Genomic DNA, 17356 nt, shown 5'->3' with positions numbered 1-17356 from the left:
AAATAAACATCATATCATTCCATGTTACTACTGAGGAAGGAACAAGCGTTCCCTGAAACGCGTCTAGTGTGTATTGGACTTTAACAAAGCGGTATTATAATTGTCTCTGCTGTTAAGACTCTGTGCACTATTGGATATTAGTTCACATTTAGTGCCATTGTAGCTGGTTACCGCAAGCCATAGAGTGGGTTAAACTTTACTAAATTTAGCAAGTGCTGGTGCTAGCACAGGCTGGACCCTGCTACATCTATTGTGTTCCAATTGGCACGGCTAGCATCGGTTGCATTGACCTTTTTCACCTTGTTATCACAAGCTAGAGAGTGGACTAAACTCTGCTATATTCAACTAGTGCCGTTGATAGCACAAGCTGGACTCTGCTACATCTACTGTGCTCAAATCAGCACGGTTAGCACTTGCTGCATTGACCTTTCTGCACCTTGTTACTACAAGCCAGAGAGTGGGCTAAACTCTGCTATATTCAACCACTGCCGCCGATAGCACAAGTTGGACACTGCTACATTTACTGTGTTCTAATTAGCACGGCTAGCACTTGCTGCATTGACCTTTGGCACCTTGTTACTACAAGCCAGAGAGTGGGCTAAACTCTGCTATATTCAACCACTGCCGCCGATAGCACAAGTTGGACACTGCTACATTTACTGTGTTCTAATTAGCACGGCTAGCACTTGCTGCATTGACCTTTGGCACCTTGCTGTGTCCACTCCCGGTATCTTGCTGTGTCTACTCCTGGTTTTGAGATCTGCACTGGCGGGACTACATCGCGTCGACTAGCACGTGGGACGCCATGCTGGCCGCCCACACATCGAGGAGAGACATAGTTGAAGGAGCGTGCAGACAAACAGAGAGCTACTAAAGGAGGAAGATTAAGTGCTGGCAAGTCAGCAGAGCCAAGCGCAATCAAAGGAACATAACAAGCTGAACCAGGAGGGCTCCAACAACTGGTAATGTAGCATTGGGGCCAAAATTTAATATTGGTGATAACAAAGCCCACAGAAGGAACCAAAAGCCACACAAAGTATTAACTTTGTCAGGGAGACTAATTGTTATAGATACATCTTTACCGCTGTTGTATTATATTACCGTTTGAAGCCATAGTATATTATTGGAGTACTCCAAGTAAAGTTTTTAATTATATGCGTGAGCTTCGCATTTTTATATGTTTATTGTTGCTGGAATGGATTAATGATCAATGACATCCATGGAATGTTATGATGCTTACTTTATAATAAATGTGTTAGTATGATTGTGGTGGTAATAAATGGTATTTGTAGGCAAAAGTACCGTGAGCCAGCCGTTTATTCGATTATTCATTTGTGTAATTACGGCCAGCTGGTAACTGGTAGGCTGAGCTCCAGTAGTTTACCGGTTGAGCTGTTTTCTATAGTGTATTAGCTTTGAATAATGATAAATATACTGGAATAAATGACAGGAATAACCTTAACCCCAGTGAACGTTGTCCTCTTAGGAACCATACAGAAAATAAAACTATCGTAATAAAGAGAGCCGACAAGGCAGGAGGCATTGTTATTATGGGTTTAGACTATTATCTCACTGAGTCCCTTAGAAAACTATCTGACCGAGAATACTATATAATTTTGAAAGATGACCGGACCAAGATATTTAAGAAATCGCTTTTTGAACTGGTGGATCTTGTATATGAATCAGGCATCATTGAAAAAAAAGAAAGGGCGTTCCTTAAAGTCCCTCACCCGTTCATATCACGGTTTTTATTTTCTACCTAAAATCCCATAAATCCAATGGGAAGAGAGCTATCTATGGGTAACACTAAATGTGTCATCTTTACATAGCAATATCAGACATGATCTAGGCATTGCAGCAATAGCAGCAGCACTTAGTAAAGATAATTTTATGCCTGAACCACCGAAATAATTTATTCTAAAAGCCATTGAGTTTTTACTCCACCATAATTACTTCACATTTAATGACACTTTTTATAGCCAAGCAAAAGATACAGCAATGGGAACCAAATTTGCTCCATCCTATGCACATTTGTTTATGGGTCTTTTTGAGGAAACATTCAGCCTACTCACACATCCCAGAATCTAATTTTATCTTAGATATATCAGTGATATTATCTTTGTTTGGCAGGGAGAGGTTGATGAACTAATCAGTACATCGCACTCCTGAATTCCAACAAATGAAATCTTTCATTCAGAAGCTATCTTTTTGGACTTACACCTAAGTGTGAACAATAACAAAATCTCCACAAAAACCCACTTCAAAAGTGTGGATGTCAATAGTTATTTGGATTATAATAGTTGCCACCACCAGAAGTGGAAACAGAATATCCCCTTCAGTCAGATGAAGAGGATTAGGAGAAATTGTTCAGATGATGGCATCATGAAAGAAATAAAAACCCTCAAAAATCGATTTAAAGATAAGGGGTATAAGACAGCATAAGGAGACCACAGAGTGGCCCAGTGACATAGTGTTGAGGTGGCAGCAGCATGAGGAGACCACAGAGTTGCCCAGTGACATAGTGGTGAGGTGGCAGCAGCATGAGGAGACCACAGAGTGGACCAGTGACAGAGTGGTGAGGTGGCATCAGCATGTGGAGACCACAGAGTGGCCTAGTGACATAGTCGTGAGCTGGCAGCAGCATGCGGAGACCACAGAGTGGTGATGTGGCAGCAGCATGAGGAGACCACAGATTGGCCCAGTGACATAGTGTTGAGGATGCAGCCACATTAGGAGACCACAGAGTGGCCCAGTGACATAGTGTTGAGGTGGCAGCAGCATGAGGAGACCACAGAGTGGCCCAGCAACATAGTGGTGAGGTGGCAGCAGCATGAGGAGACCACCGAGTGACCTAGTAACATAGTAGTGCTGGGCAGCAGCATGATGAGACCACAGAGTGGCCCAGTAACAGTGGTGAGGTGGCAGCAGCATGGAGAGACCACAGAGTGGCCCAGTGACATAGTGGTGAGCTGGCAGCAGTATGAGGAGACCACAGAGTGATGATGTGGCAGCAGCATGAGGAGACCACAGCGTGTTGAGGTGGCAGCAGCATGAGGAGACCACAGAGGGCCCCAGTGACTTAGTGTTGAGTTGGCAACAGCATTAGGAGGCCACAAATCGAGTTTGGCTGGCCAGTAGTCCAGGGGATCTTCGATCTGGGGTGGCAGAGTGCACTTCAAGTATACCACAACCTGCTGATTCAGATTCTGCTCTATGTCTACCTGCTGCTGCTGGTGAGTAGTTTCTTCAGTAGGCGGGTGAAGAAAACTGCTCATCAGCGACTCTAGACTTAAGTTGCTGCTGATGGAGCTGGTACTGCTCCTGCACCCCCAACCCCCCAGCAGCCATGGCAGTGGAATGTGAGTGCAGAGGGCCCCCTAGTCAGACCTGCGTGAGGATGGGCGATGGCGCACATAGGCAGCGGCCAACTGACTACATAGGATGTCTCGATAGTAGTTCAGTTTGTCCTCCCTCTCAGCGGGTGTAAAAAGGCCCACATTTTGGAACGGTAGCGAGGTTCTAACATGGTGGAGAGTCAATATTCATCCCTCTGCCAAATGGTGACAATTTGGCTGTCACTACGCAAGCAACTGAGCATGCATCGGGCCATTTGCGCAAGTGACTCGGAGGGACTTCCTGCCTCCTTCTCCACTGCATACTGCCATGGTGTGTCTGGGTCATCTGCCTCGCCTTCCTCATCGCCCTGCAGATCCTATGGCTGCTCCTGCTCCTCCTCTCCTGTCACCTGTGTAGAAAAAACTGCCATTTCTCTACGCATTGCTTGTGCTCCAATGTCCTCCTCCTCCTCTAGTTTAGCCCCAACAGGGCTCATGTGGCTGTGAGATGAAGTCCCCATGTTTCCTGTCCCCAAGAAAATTTAGATTAGCACATTCATGGTCACAGGTGCATATCCATAAAGCGAGCATACAGAAAGCTAATAAAAGTATGGCAGCACAACATTTCACATACAAACAATAGAACTAAGAAATAGGGATCAATTTAAAGTAAAGTGCTATTATACACTGCTCAAAAAAATTAAGGGAACACTTAAACAACACAATGTAACTCCAAGTCAATCACACTTCTGTGAAATCAAACTGTCCACTTAGGAAGCAACACTGAGTGACAATCAATTTCACATGCTGTTGTGCAAATGGGATAGACAACAGGTGGAAATTATAGGCAATTAGCAAGACACCCCGAATAAAGGAGTGGTTCTGCAGGTGGTGACCTCAGACCACTTCTCAGTTCCTATGCTTCCTGGCTGATGTTTTGGTCACTTTTGAATGCTGGCGGTGCTTTCACTCTAGTGGTAGCATGAGACGGAGTCTACAACCCACACAAGTGGCTCAGGTAGTGTAGCTTATTCAGGATGGCACATCAATGCGAGCTGTGGCAAGAAGGTTTGCTGTGTCTGTCAGCGTAGTGTCCAGAGCATGGAGGCGCTACCAGGAGACAGGCCAGTACATCAGGAGACGTGGAGGAGGCCGTAGGAGGGCAACAACCCAGCAGCAGGACTGCTACCTCCGCCTTTGTGCAAGGAGGAACAGGAGGAGCACTGCCAGAGCCCTGCAAAATGACCTCCACAGGCCACAAATGTGCATGTATCTGCTCAAACGGTCAGAAACAGACTCCATGAGGGTGATATGAGGGCCCGACGTCCACAGGTGGGGGTTGTGCTTACAGCCCAACACCGTGCAGGACGTTTGGCATTTGCCAGAGAACACCAAGATTGGCAAATTCGCCACTGGCGCCCTGTGCTCTTCACAGATGAAAGCAGGTTCACACTGAGCACATGTGACAGACGTGACAGAGTCTGGAGACGCCGTGGAGAACGTTCTGCTGCCTGCAACATCCTCCAGCATGACCGGTTTGGCATTGGGTCAGTAATGGTGTGGGGTGGCATTTCTTTGGAGGGCCGCACAGCCCTCCATGTGCTCGCCAGAGGTAGCCTGACTGCCATTAGGTACCGAGATGAGATCCTCAGACCCCTTGTGAGACCATATACTGGTGCGGTTGGCCCTGGGTTCCTCCTAATGCAAGACAATGCTAGACCTCATGTGGCTGGAGTGTGTCAGCAGTTCCTGCAAGACGAAGGCATTGATGCTATGGACTGGCCGCCCGTTCCCCAGACCTGAATCCAATTGAGCACATTTGGGACATCATGTCTCGCTCTATCCACCAACGTCACGTTGCACCACAGACTGTCCAGGAGTTGGCAGATGCTTTAGTCCAGGTCTGGGAGGAGATCCCTCAGGAGACGGTCCGCCACCTCATCAGGAGCATGCACAGGCGTAGTAGGGAGGTCATACAGGCACGTGGAGGCCACACACACTACTGAGCCTCATTTTGACTTGTTTTAAGGACATTACATCAAAGTTGGATCAGCCTGTAGTGTGTTTTTCCACTTTAATTTTGAGTGTGACTCCAAATCCAGACCTCCATGGGTTGAAAAATTTGATTTCCATTTTTTTATTTTTGTGTAATTTTGTTGTCAGCACATTCAACTATGTAAAGAACAAAGTATTTCAAAAGAATATTTAATTAATTCAGATCTAGGATGTGTTATTTTTGTGTTCCCTTTATTTTTTTGAGCAGTGTATCTACTATAAATAGAAAAATACAAGATCTTTGCACACATTTTTGATCAAATGTATCAAACATATTTATTGTAGGCATAGGTACTGTAAGTCCAAGAGAGGCAGTTCTGTTAGTGTTAGGTACCCATCTGCGGAAGCCACCTTGATGCCTGGTAGATGGGCCCGATACACGTTTGATCAAAAATGTGTGCAAAGAGCTTCTATTTTTCCATTTATAGTAGGTATAATACCACTTTAATTTAGAATGATCCCTAATTCTCAGTTCTATTGTTTGTATGTGAAATGTTGTGCTGCCATACTTTTATTAGCTTTCTGTATGCTTGCTTAATGGATATGCATCTGTGACCATGAATGTGCTAGTCTAAATTTTCTTGTTAGCCCACAGGTCCCAGAACAGCGGGAAGTCTCTTCCCAGCATCATCGGGTGCAGTAAGTCTTTCACAACTCTCACCTCATGCTGTACAGTACCACACATAGTGTTTATGGACAACACTCCCACATGCTTTTCAGGGTTTAATACGTGAAGCACCATGGACGTCATCAAAGTGACCAAACTGCCGGAGTCCAGGAGGGCAGTCACTATAACACTGTTCACGGTCACTTGGCACATCTGGGGTCCTTCCTGGGTTTGGGTAAATGCACTGCACACCGGATGGGCAAAAAGAGAATATGGTTGGCCGACACTTCACTCCATGGCCTCAGTAGACAAAGGGCAGTGCGCTGCTATATGTCCAGGAGCATGACATCTCCAACAGATAATGGGGCCGGTCTGGACCGGGTTCACATCTCCAATTTTTCCTTGACCTGGGTTTTCCAGTTGGGAGTGGGTTGTAGTCCTTTCTTGGGGAACCCAGTTCCGTTCTTCGAGCCGCGACATGGCCGTCTCAACCCCCCCTTATTTTCCAGGGAGTCCTCCAACAATAAGTGAACACACTGCACGCAGACTGCATCAGTCACCCCCTGCCGAGCAAGAATTTCTGCTTTTAGCTTGCTGTATTCTTTAGCATCTTGCAAGGTTAAATCTTAATAGGCTTTCTGAGGTTCTCCTGTTAAATAAGGCGCCAACACTTCTGCCCACTGCTCGGGTGGGAGACTCTCCCTTTCTGCCACTCTTTCAAATACGGACAGGTACGCCTCAACGTCGTCCTCAGGTGTCATTTTTTGCAAAGTTTCCCTTACATTTTTCTGTGCTTTAACACTGCCGTTTTGACTGGGAAGGCTCACCCCCTCCTGAGATTTGACGGCCTCAGTCAATACAGACATCTGTGGTATCAGGAGCTGATTTGTCTCTTGCTGGGCTTGCATAGCCTCCATATGGGCTTTCTGCTGTTGCGCAGTAGCCTGTTCCTGCAGCAAGTTAGCCTGCACCAATTTCTTTACTAGATCCTCCATAGCTGGACGTTCAGACTGTAATTTCGCTGCAGTTTTTACCCAGGACATTCACCTCCTACAACTGCCGGTGGCTGAGATTTCTAGGAGCGTTATGCACGCATCCTCCACCAATTGTGGGGGTTTTAACTCCATCACTGTGCACACATACACATGTGTCAGTTTTGTCTTCACCACAGGCAGAGTTTATTTTAGCAAACAAAAGTAAACATGTCCAAACTTTAGCTTTAAGCTTTCTTCAGCCCACACATATTGCATAACATAAAGTCCCACATTTTGTGTTCAATCCAAATCGGGTAACAAAACAATATGATCTCCCCACTCTCTGGGGTCTTTCAGAGACTGATTAATAACCCCCCCCCAAAAAAAAAATAACAATCACTATTTACCGCAGAACAGATAATAGGAAGTAGGTTTATTTCCCATCAATACACCCTGTAAATGGCTGTAGTACAATGTAACTTCACCGCAGAATGGCAATTAAGATGTATTCTTTTTCCTATAACTACACCCCAAAAAAAGAAATATAATAAATCACAATTCACTGCAGAACGGCTAATGGGACGTACGTGTATTTCCTTTTTATACACCACGTAAATGGCTGTAGTACAATGTAATTTCACCGCTGAACAGCAATTATGATTTATGACATATATTTTTTCCTTTTTTTTTCTATTAATATACCCCCCCAAAAAAAGTAAAACAATGTAAAATCAATGCAGGACGGCTAAAAGGACATACGTATCTATCCTATTAATACACCCCGTAAATGGCTGTAGTACAATGTAGCTTCTCCGCTGAACAGCAAATATGACATATATTTCCCTTTTTTTCCCTATTAATACACCCTCCAAAAATAAAAAAATTATAATGCAAAATCAACGACGTACGTATCTTTTTATATTAATACACCCCATAAATGGCTGCAGTACAATATGACTTCACCGCTGAACAGCAATTATGACATATATTTTTTCCTTTTTTTCCCTATTAATACAGCCACCCAAAAAAGTTAAACAATGTAATATCAACGCAGAACAGCTAATAGGACATAGATATCTTTCCTATTAATACACCCTGTAAATGGCTGTACACATGTTCTGCCCAGCAGGGTTAGAAAATCATTATAGTTCACTTTCTGCCACAGAGTATTCAGAAGTGTTTAGTGTGGTTATAGCACAATCTAGTGGTATTAATTTGTATTACACTTTGTTTGCCTGTTACAAAGACTATGGCATTGTGGGTGATGCACTGCATTGTGGGAGTGCAAGGCATCCTGGGAAAGAGAAGTCTCCAGGACACATTATCAGAGCTGCCCTATGCATGTCTTCTTCTCAAACTCCACCATCCTTGAAAAAGCATATCTGGTGAGAGATCTAGCTCTGTTTCAGGGACATTATGTTATGCAGAGCTGTTCAGTTAGTTGTATTGTTACTCATGGAGTTGTTATGATTGTTAAATAGGTATGCAATCCTATGTATAGGCAGCCATTTTACCATGTGCCTTCACTGATGACTGTTAATGTACAGTACATGCTATCCTATGCTTTAGGCCTCATGCATGCTGCAGTTGTGAGGTGGTTCCGTGAATTGGGGACCACAAATTGCGGCTGTCGGGACGGATCGAGACCCATTCAACTTGAATGGGTCCGTGATCCGTCCACACCGCAAAAAACTAGAACATGTTCTATTTTTTTTTTGCGGTGCAGAGGCACGGACAGAAACACCACGGAAGCACTCCATAGTGCCTGGCAACAGCCATGTGCATGAGGCCCTATACATGTTATTTGTATTCTTGTAGTTTTACTAATAAAACGTACAATCTCTCACTCACGCGCACCGCGCAGAGTACAAACTGTTGACCAATAAACAAGTTAGACTACAAAGAACAGTCCTCTTATTTGGAAGGCAGGAATTGTTTATGCTGAATGTCAGACTGCACACTGTGTGAACATGTAAGAATACAGAACAACACAGAACTTGTACCCCAATCACAAGCAAGGTTTGCTGGAATTACTGATGTATCATATAGTGCAAACAACCTAAAAGCAGCAGTATAACTGCAATTTGGATCCCCAGTCAGTGCAGCAAGGTGTAATAGAATCACTTCTATTACCCAGGATGTACACTCTCCTATTCCACCCTGTTCTCCTTTTATAGTGTAGATGATGCCTCCTTATCCTTTCCCTACACCTTGAATAATCTATCCCTGCAATTGTAAATAGTTTTTTTTAGCACAATATAGTCTTTTCTACCACTGTCCCTAGTGCCTGCTGACATCTCTCCCTGCACTAAGCACACTGGAAAATGTCAGAATCCAAGATGGCTGAGGCTACTTATAGGGCTGTGACATCACAGTGGCTGACTTGCTGCTGATTGGCTGCACGCATGGCATTGTGGGTGATCCATCGTTCCCAGAGTTCTTTGCTCCATGTCCTAACATGTGCAGCAGCCATTTTAGGAAAAAATGCGATTCATTACCACGAAGCGTGAGGAAATTCAGATTCGGTGAAAATTTTTTTCCCCAAAATTCGGATCGAATTCAACTTCGTCAACTTCGATTTGCTCATCTCTAGTTATAGTATGTAGGCATCAAGTGACTGCCACAACCCTTAGATCTGGCTTTGTGCGTTCCACTGTGGTGCGCAGATCACAATGCATTGCACTGTGGAGCGCAGATCACAATGCGTTCCACTGTGGAACGCATGGCTACCCGCGAGTATGTAATTTTTAACTTTATCCTTGTTGTTTTTACTCTATGAATAGAAACTTATCTTTTCACTATCAAGTTTTTTATATTCGTTGGTACATTAATAATCAGTGTGCGGTCCTTTTCTGTAGCACTTTCCTCCCAGAAGTGCATAGACATGCGTTCAACCCTGGAATGCACGACTGTAATCCACAAGTGCCGTGCCTCTTGACACAACTTTCGGTACCTGTGGAGCGCTCACGCGGGTTTGAGCGTCCTAGAGACACATATAAGCCCTTGGAGACGAGCATTTTAATGTATGTATGTATTTTCTATATACACTCACCTAAAGAATTATTAGGAACACCATACTAATATGGTGTTGGACCCCCTTTTGCCTTCAGAACTGCCTTAATTCTACGTGGCATTGATTCAACAAGGTGCTGATAGCATTCTTTAGAAATGTTGGCCCATATTGATAGGATAGCATCTTGCAGTTGATGGAGATTTGAGGGATGCACATCCAGGGCACGAAGCTCCCGTTCCACCACATCCCAAAGATGCTCTATTAAGCGGAGAGCTGATCACTGTGGGGGCCATTTTAGTACAGGGAACTCATTGTCATGTTCAAGAAACCAATTTGAAATGATTCGAGCTTTGTGACATGGTGCATTATCCTGCTGGAAGTAGCCATCAGAGGATGGATACATGTTCTCATTCTGTTTATGCCAAATTCAGACTCTACCATTTGAATGTCTCAACAGAAATCGAGATTCATCAGACCAGGCAACATTTTTCCAGTCTTCAACAGTCCAATTTTGGTGAGCTCGTGCAAATTGTAGCCTCTTTTTCCTATTTGTAGTGGAGATGAGTGGTACCCGGTGGGGTCTTCTGCTGTTGTAGCCCATCCGCCTTAAGGTTGTGCGTGTTGTGGCTTCACAAATGCTTTGCTGCATACCTCAGCTTGAATCAGTCGGCCCATTCTCCTCTGACCTCTAGCATCCACAAGGCATTTTTGCCCACAGGACTGCCGCATACCGGATGTTTTTCCCTTTTCACACCATTCTTTGTAAACCCTAGAAATGGTTGTGCGTGAAAATCCCAGTAACTGAGCAGATTGTGAAATACTCAGACCGGCCCGTCTGGCACCAACAACCATGCCACGCTCAAAATTGCTTAAATCACCTTTCTTTCCCATTCTGACATTCAGTTTGGAGTTCAGGAGATTGTCTTGACCAGGACCACACCCCTAAATGCATTGAAGCAACTGCCATGTGATTGGTTGACTAGATAATTGCATTCATGAGAAATAGAACAGGTGTTCCTAATAATTCTTTAGGTGAGTGTATATGTTTTAATTATATCACTCCTGAAGAAGGGGGTCTGTATACTTATACCCCCGAAACGCGTTGAGAGCCGTTGGTACATCAAATAAAGGAATTCGATCAGAAGCTGTGACATTTTCTGCCATCATTCCTGATACACTTGGAGTGAACTCGGCCGGGGAGGTTTGTCTGCAGGTGTCTGCAAGTTTTATCCTGCAGACTTCCTCCCCTATGAGTAGATAATCAATTTTATTCTCATTTGTTTTTAAGTGATCCAGTTTTTATATTTTATATATTATCCAGGGTCTCTACAATAAATAGTCCCTTTTTCCTTTTTCCATTTATCAACAATAAGTGTTTATTTATTTTCATCTTGTGCTATCATTTCTATCATTGTTTTCATTTCTTTGGATTGACCTACTTTGACACAACCTATTCCTATTTTGGGAGTGGCGCCTACTTGTAACCCAATACTTTATTGTTGGTGTACACCACCATGTAGTCCCCAGACCACTCTAATACATTTCCCTATTGCTCTGCTTATTCTACCTACTACAACTTCTTTGTTGCTACAGAGCCTAACCCCGGGAGTGACAGCATCCAGGTAGAAGCACCGTGACAGAAAACTATGAGGGCCACGACATACCACTTGGCATCCTAAACACTGGTACCTGATCGCCCTGGCTGCACGTTGAAAATGGTGTTACAAGCATGATATTTACTTTTTACTACTTAAGGACCTTAACATCTGTAAACCCCCCTAAAAGTGACTTTATTGTATTTATTTGCTGCCGAAGAGTGTGAATCTGTATCAGTTGCAGCCACTGTCGGTTAACAGAGAATAAACAGCCATCTTGGATTTGTGCCTCATGTACTGAGGGAAAAGAATGTTCCACCTGCAGCCAGCCAGTAGCGCAGGGGCAACACGTGAGGTGCACGGTGGACCGATGAGGGGCCAAATAATAACACACAGTTCATCAGTTTACTCACGGTTAGCAGAAAGCCTCCTTGGGCTGGCAGCACAGTGTTGAGGTGGACAGCACGAAATCCTCCGGGGCACGCTCTGTGGTAGAGAAGCATCAGCCAAGATGGTGGTTGAGGTGCCCTTGATGTTAGGGGTGCTTAGGGTGCTTGTTGCGGCTGAGTCCCTTGATGGTTTTTGTCGTGACACCAGTACCGTTAATGGTGGTACAACCATAGGTAGTAATAATGAGGTAGACAGTGGTAAGATGCAACTCACAACTTTTACTGTTGATGACTTTGATGGTAGCAGTACAAAATACAGTCTCTTGCTGGTTTTAGAGTTGGTCTGCAAATCCACTGTTTCTAGGCTTTCTTAGGCTTGACTTGGAGCTTAGCCGGATATTTTCTATATCAGTGTAATTTGATGAGGTGGCCGGAGGCTATGGTATCCTTCACCTGAATATCCCAAAGACCCTTGATGCCTGATTTGTGGCTTTTATCCTTTGGATGTATGAGTCTTCTCTCTTGTCCCTTTCTGGACTAAACTTTCATCAGAGCAGAAGTGCTGGATCTGCACTCTCTCACTCTCAGCAGACTGACTAATCACTGATCTGTCCTTGTCCTGTCTCACTAGGCCTGAACTAGGTATATATAGAACCTAAGTGTCATCCCCATCTAGTGGTGGGATGTATAAATTACACCTAATCTGCCTGGTAACAGGGATTTTGCAGATACATTAGTACAAAGTCACACAACACATCATAATACAGTTTTTAGAGCAAAAAGTGCTTTTAAACAGTGCCCACACACACATAGTGGGACGCTGCACACCCAGCAGAGGGGCAGGAAACAAACAGCCCTCCTGCACAGACGAACCATCCATTCAGCAGCCATCTTGGAAAAGAGAGTGCAGAGCTGCAATCTCCGACGTAGGTAGGCCAGGATCTGAGGATCTCTGCAGCTTTTTTTCTAGATCCTTTTAGGGACTACTAGTCTTATCCTCAGGGACAGGTTCCGGACGGGGTCGTCCTTGTAAGGACGAGTGCCCTGTGGTGAGGCTGCTACCCATATCTTAGAATTAGGGTCATGCTCGCTAGTCAGCCATAGGGCGTATACAGGGACCCTACACTCTTGTGTATCACTGCCTGACATCGTCTTTTTCATTTTTTTCAACTTTATGGAGAAGCTGCTATGGAGCATTGTCAAGGGTGAACGTCCCGTTTCCTGTCTCACGGTACCGGTAGGACAACTGGTTTCTGGTGCCGCCGTGCACTATTTTTTGTGTTTACATGTATTTTTCAATTGGGATGGACACCTAGGCTGTCCGCCAGTGTATATTCATCTGTTCTATCCCAAGGTCTGTTATTGCACTCTTTATCTTGGAATTATTTTATCTGCATTATCAATAAATGTTAAATTTTAGATTACCCACCTCCTGAATCATGCCTTACCTCTGGTAATCTGGAGCGCAGACCTTTACCACGGTTTGACCTCCCTAATCAGTGTTTGTAGTCCCACTGGAATACAGGCCCCAAACATTAGGCATTCACCGGACAGAAAAGAGCAAGTAATTATGTGGCTGGAGGTATATTAGACGGTCATTGGATATCAATTTTACTGCAGGCCAGTGTAGTACAGGCCCCAAACATTAGGCATTCACCGGACAGAAAAGAACAAGTAATTATGTTGTGACAGGAGGTATATTAGACGGTCATTGAATATTTTACTGCAGGCCAGTGGATTACAGGCCCGAAAAATTATTAATTCACCGTACAGAAAAGAACAAATGATAATGTGGCTGGAGGTACATTAGGCGGTCACCGTATAACAATTTTACTGTTGGCCAGTTAGATTACAGGCCCCAAAAATTATGCATTAATCGTACATAAATGATCAAGTGATTATGTGGATGGAGTTATATTAGACGGTCAATCAATATCAATTTTACTGCAGGCCAGTGGAGTACAGGCCCCAAACATTAGGCATTCACCGTACAGAAAAGAACAAGTGATTATGTTGCTGGAGGTATATTAGACGGATATTGGATATCAATTTTACTGCAGGCCAGTACAAATAGATGTCAAATACATGTGTTTAAAATAACAAAAAATATAAAATTGGATTAAAAACATGGCTAACGAAATCCCGCCTCTTGAAAAAAAAGCAAATGATAATAGTTGAAATTCGATAACACGTGGTCATCACAGGTGTTGAATTCCTTCGAGATCCCAAACATTAGGCATTCACTGGACAGAAAATAACAAGTAATTATGTGGCTGGAGTTATATTAGAAGGTCATTCAATATCAATTTTACTGCGGGCCAGTGGAGTACAGGCCCCAAACATTAGGCATTTACCAGAAAGAAAAGAACAATTGATAATGTGGATGGAGGTACATTAGGCGGTCACCTTATAACAATTTTACTGTTGGCCAGTTAGATTACAGGCCCCAAAAATTATGCATTCACTGTACATAAAATATCAAGTGATTATGTGGCCAGAGATATATTAGACGGTCAATAGATATCAATTTCACTGCAGGCCAGTGGATTACAGGCCCCAAAAATTATTTATTCCCCGTACAGAAAAGAACAATTGATAATGTGGCTGGAGGTACATTAGACTGTCACTGTATAACAATTTTACTGTTGGCCAGTTAGATTACAGGCCCCAAAAATTATGCATTCAACGTACATAAATGATCAAGTGATTATGTGGACAGAGGTTTATTAGAAGGTCAATGGATATCGATTTTACAGCAGGCCTGTGGACTACAGGCCCCAAAAATTATTAATTCACCGTACAGAAAAGCACAATTGATAATGTGGCTGGAGATAAATTAGGCGGTCACCGTATAACGATTTTACTGTTGGACAGTTAGATTACAGGCCCCAAAAATTCTGCATTCACCGTACATAAATAATCAAGTGATTATGTGGCTGGAGGTATATTAGACGGCCATTCAATATCAATTTTACTGCAGGCCAGTGTAATACAGGCCCCAAACATTAGGTATTCACCGGACAGAAAAGAACAAGTAATTATGTTGCTGGAGGTATATTAGACGGTCATTGGATATCAATTTTACTGCAGGCCAGTACAAATAGATGTCAAATACATATGTTTAAAAGAACAAAAAATATAAAATTGGATTAAAAACATGGCTAACGAAATCCCCCCTTTTGAAAAAATAACAAATGATACTAGTTGAAATTCGACAACACGTGGTCGTCACAGGTGTTGAATTCCTCCGAGACCCCAAACATTAGGCATTCATCGGACAGAAAAGGCCTTCTATGCCTCTGTATTTACCTAAGACAGGGACCATTATTTGTTCTGGGTGGTGGTGGATATTTGTGGGCTGTCATGAGGAAATTCAATTAAACGTGGTCGTCACAGGTGTTGAATTTCTCAGAGATCCATGCCTTATTCATTTTTAGAAATGCGAGGTAGTCCACGCTTATCGGTCACGATACCCCCTGCTGCGCTGAACGTCCTTTCGGACAGGACACTCGACGAGGGGCAAGCCAAGAGTTCCATGGCAAATTGTGCCAGCTCTGGCCACAGGTCAAGCCTGCACACCCAGTAGTCAAGGGGTTCCTTGCTTCTCAGAGCGTCCACATTGGCCGTTAACCCGATGTAGTCGGACACCTGTCGATCTATGCGTTCCCTGAGGCTGGATCCGGAGGGCGGCTCTCAATGGGTTGGCTGCAAGAATTATCTCATATCCGAAGTGACCAACATATCTTCAAACCGCCCTCTTCTTGCAGGCGCGGAAGGATTGGTACTCGCAACTGTTTCTCTGTGGGTGGAAATTCCTCTGCCAGCGCCCGCAACAGCAGAATGCAGCATATCTCACAGCAAAGGCTGGAAATGCTGCATTCTGACAGCCCTCTGTGATGCTGGTAACATGTCCGCCATTTTGTGTTTGTACCGGGGGTCTAAGTATGTTGCCACCCAGTCCTTGCCCTTTAGGCTTTTTATACAGGGGTCCCGCTTCAAATACTGGAGCATGAAGGCCTCCATTTGCACTAAATTGGAAGCCGTGGAGCGGCCTGGCTCCTGCTCATCGCCCAGGAGAATGTCGTCCTTGGTCTCCTCCCCCCATCCACGGACAACACCAGGGATCCCCGAAAAGTTTAAAGCCTGCTTTTCTTGCTCCTCCTCCCCCCAGGCACCATCCTCCTCTGACTCATCTTCAGACTCCTGCTGACTTGTCTCAGATGGAGTAGCCGCCCCCCCGGGAATTCATTCAGCATTGCAACTTCCTCATCTTCCTGCTCCTGCTCCTCGACGGTTGATTAATGACACAATGAAATGCATGCTCCAAAAAGAAGGCATAAGGTACTATGTAAGATCACTGATGGCGCCCTGGCTGCGACTGACTAGTTTGGTAATCTCATCAAATGGCCGCAGAAGTCTGCATGCGTCGCGCATGAGCAGCCACTGGCGCAGTGAAAAAAAAACAAGCTCCCCAGAACCCAGGGGCGTAACTATCAGGGAAGCAGGGGAAGCAGCTGCTTCGGGGCCCCGAGCTTAGAAGGGGCCCGGGAGCAGTAGCAGGGGCGTCCGCAGGGCAGGGTTGCATGTACTATGATGTATACTTCTGGCCTCACAGGCAGCGTATAGTGCAGGGCCGCACTGAAGATAACAGCAGCTCTTGTCAGCAGCAGCTTATGCTGCTACCTTAAAAAAATCTCCCTGGAGCTTCCTTAAGAACTCCCGCCCCTTCCCTCCCCAGTTTGCTTCTCTTGACTTACTGTCATATTACGGCAGGGCAGTAGTGCTCTTTGCTCTGCTGTCAGTGTCTAGTCGGGACAGAGTGAGGGGGGCTGCACTGCTCTCTGAGAAGGAGACACCCCTCGGGGGGTTAGAAACTCTTCTGGATCCTCCACAGCCTGACAAATCCATCTAGCCTGCATAAAAAGCAAGTGTATGTATGTGAAAGGTGTGTGTGTGTGTGTGTGTGTGTGTGTCCTGCATAAAAAGCAAGTGTATGTATGTGAAAGGTGTGTGTGTGTCTAGCCTGCATAAAAAGCAAGTGTATGTATGTGAAAGGTGTGTGTGTGTGTGTGTGTGTGTGTGTGTCCTGCATAAAAAGCAAGTGTATGTATGTGAAAGGTGTGTGTGTGTGTGTGTGTGTGTCCTGCATAAAAAGCAAGTGTATGTATGTGAAAGGTGTGTGTGTGTGTGTGTGTGTGTCCTGCATAAAAAGCAAGTGTATGTATGTGAAAGGTGTGTGTGTGTGTGTGTGTCCTGCATAAAAAGCAAGTGTATGTATGTGAAAGGTGTGTGTGTGTGTGTGTGTGTGTGTGTGTGTGTCTAGCCTGCATAAAAAGCAAGTGTATGTATGTGAAAGGTGTGTGTGTGTGTGTGTGTGTGTGTGTGTGT

The 17356-nt window shown here is 44.5% G+C and overlaps 1 protein-coding gene and 1 long non-coding RNA gene across 2 annotated transcripts in view; one reads left to right on the top strand and one right to left on the bottom strand.

The window, feature by feature from the left end:
• Nucleotides 1-848: 848 nt before the first annotated feature.
• LOC120994876 overlaps nucleotides 849-17356 on the bottom strand; it is a 48040-nt gene continuing 31532 nt past the window's right edge. The window contains exon 3 of the long non-coding RNA XR_005777490.1: nucleotides 849-959. This is a non-coding gene — a long non-coding RNA (uncharacterized LOC120994876). The remainder of the gene's footprint in view (nucleotides 960-17356) is intronic.
• LOC120994875 (arylsulfatase H-like) overlaps nucleotides 16237-17356 on the top strand; it is a 140748-nt gene continuing 139628 nt past the window's right edge. The window contains exon 1 of the mRNA XM_040423746.1: nucleotides 16237-16309. Coding sequence (XP_040279680.1) covers nucleotides 16278-16309 — 32 coding nt within the window. The 5' untranslated portion in view covers nucleotides 16237-16277. The remainder of the gene's footprint in view (nucleotides 16310-17356) is intronic.

Source organism: Bufo bufo, chromosome 3, assembly GCF_905171765.1.
Source record: "Bufo bufo chromosome 3, aBufBuf1.1, whole genome shotgun sequence".
In the NCBI taxonomy this organism is placed as follows: domain Eukaryota; kingdom Metazoa; phylum Chordata; class Amphibia; order Anura; family Bufonidae; genus Bufo; species Bufo bufo.
Note: the sequence above shows the minus strand (reverse complement) of the source record. Positions and strands in the feature narration are given on the sequence as shown.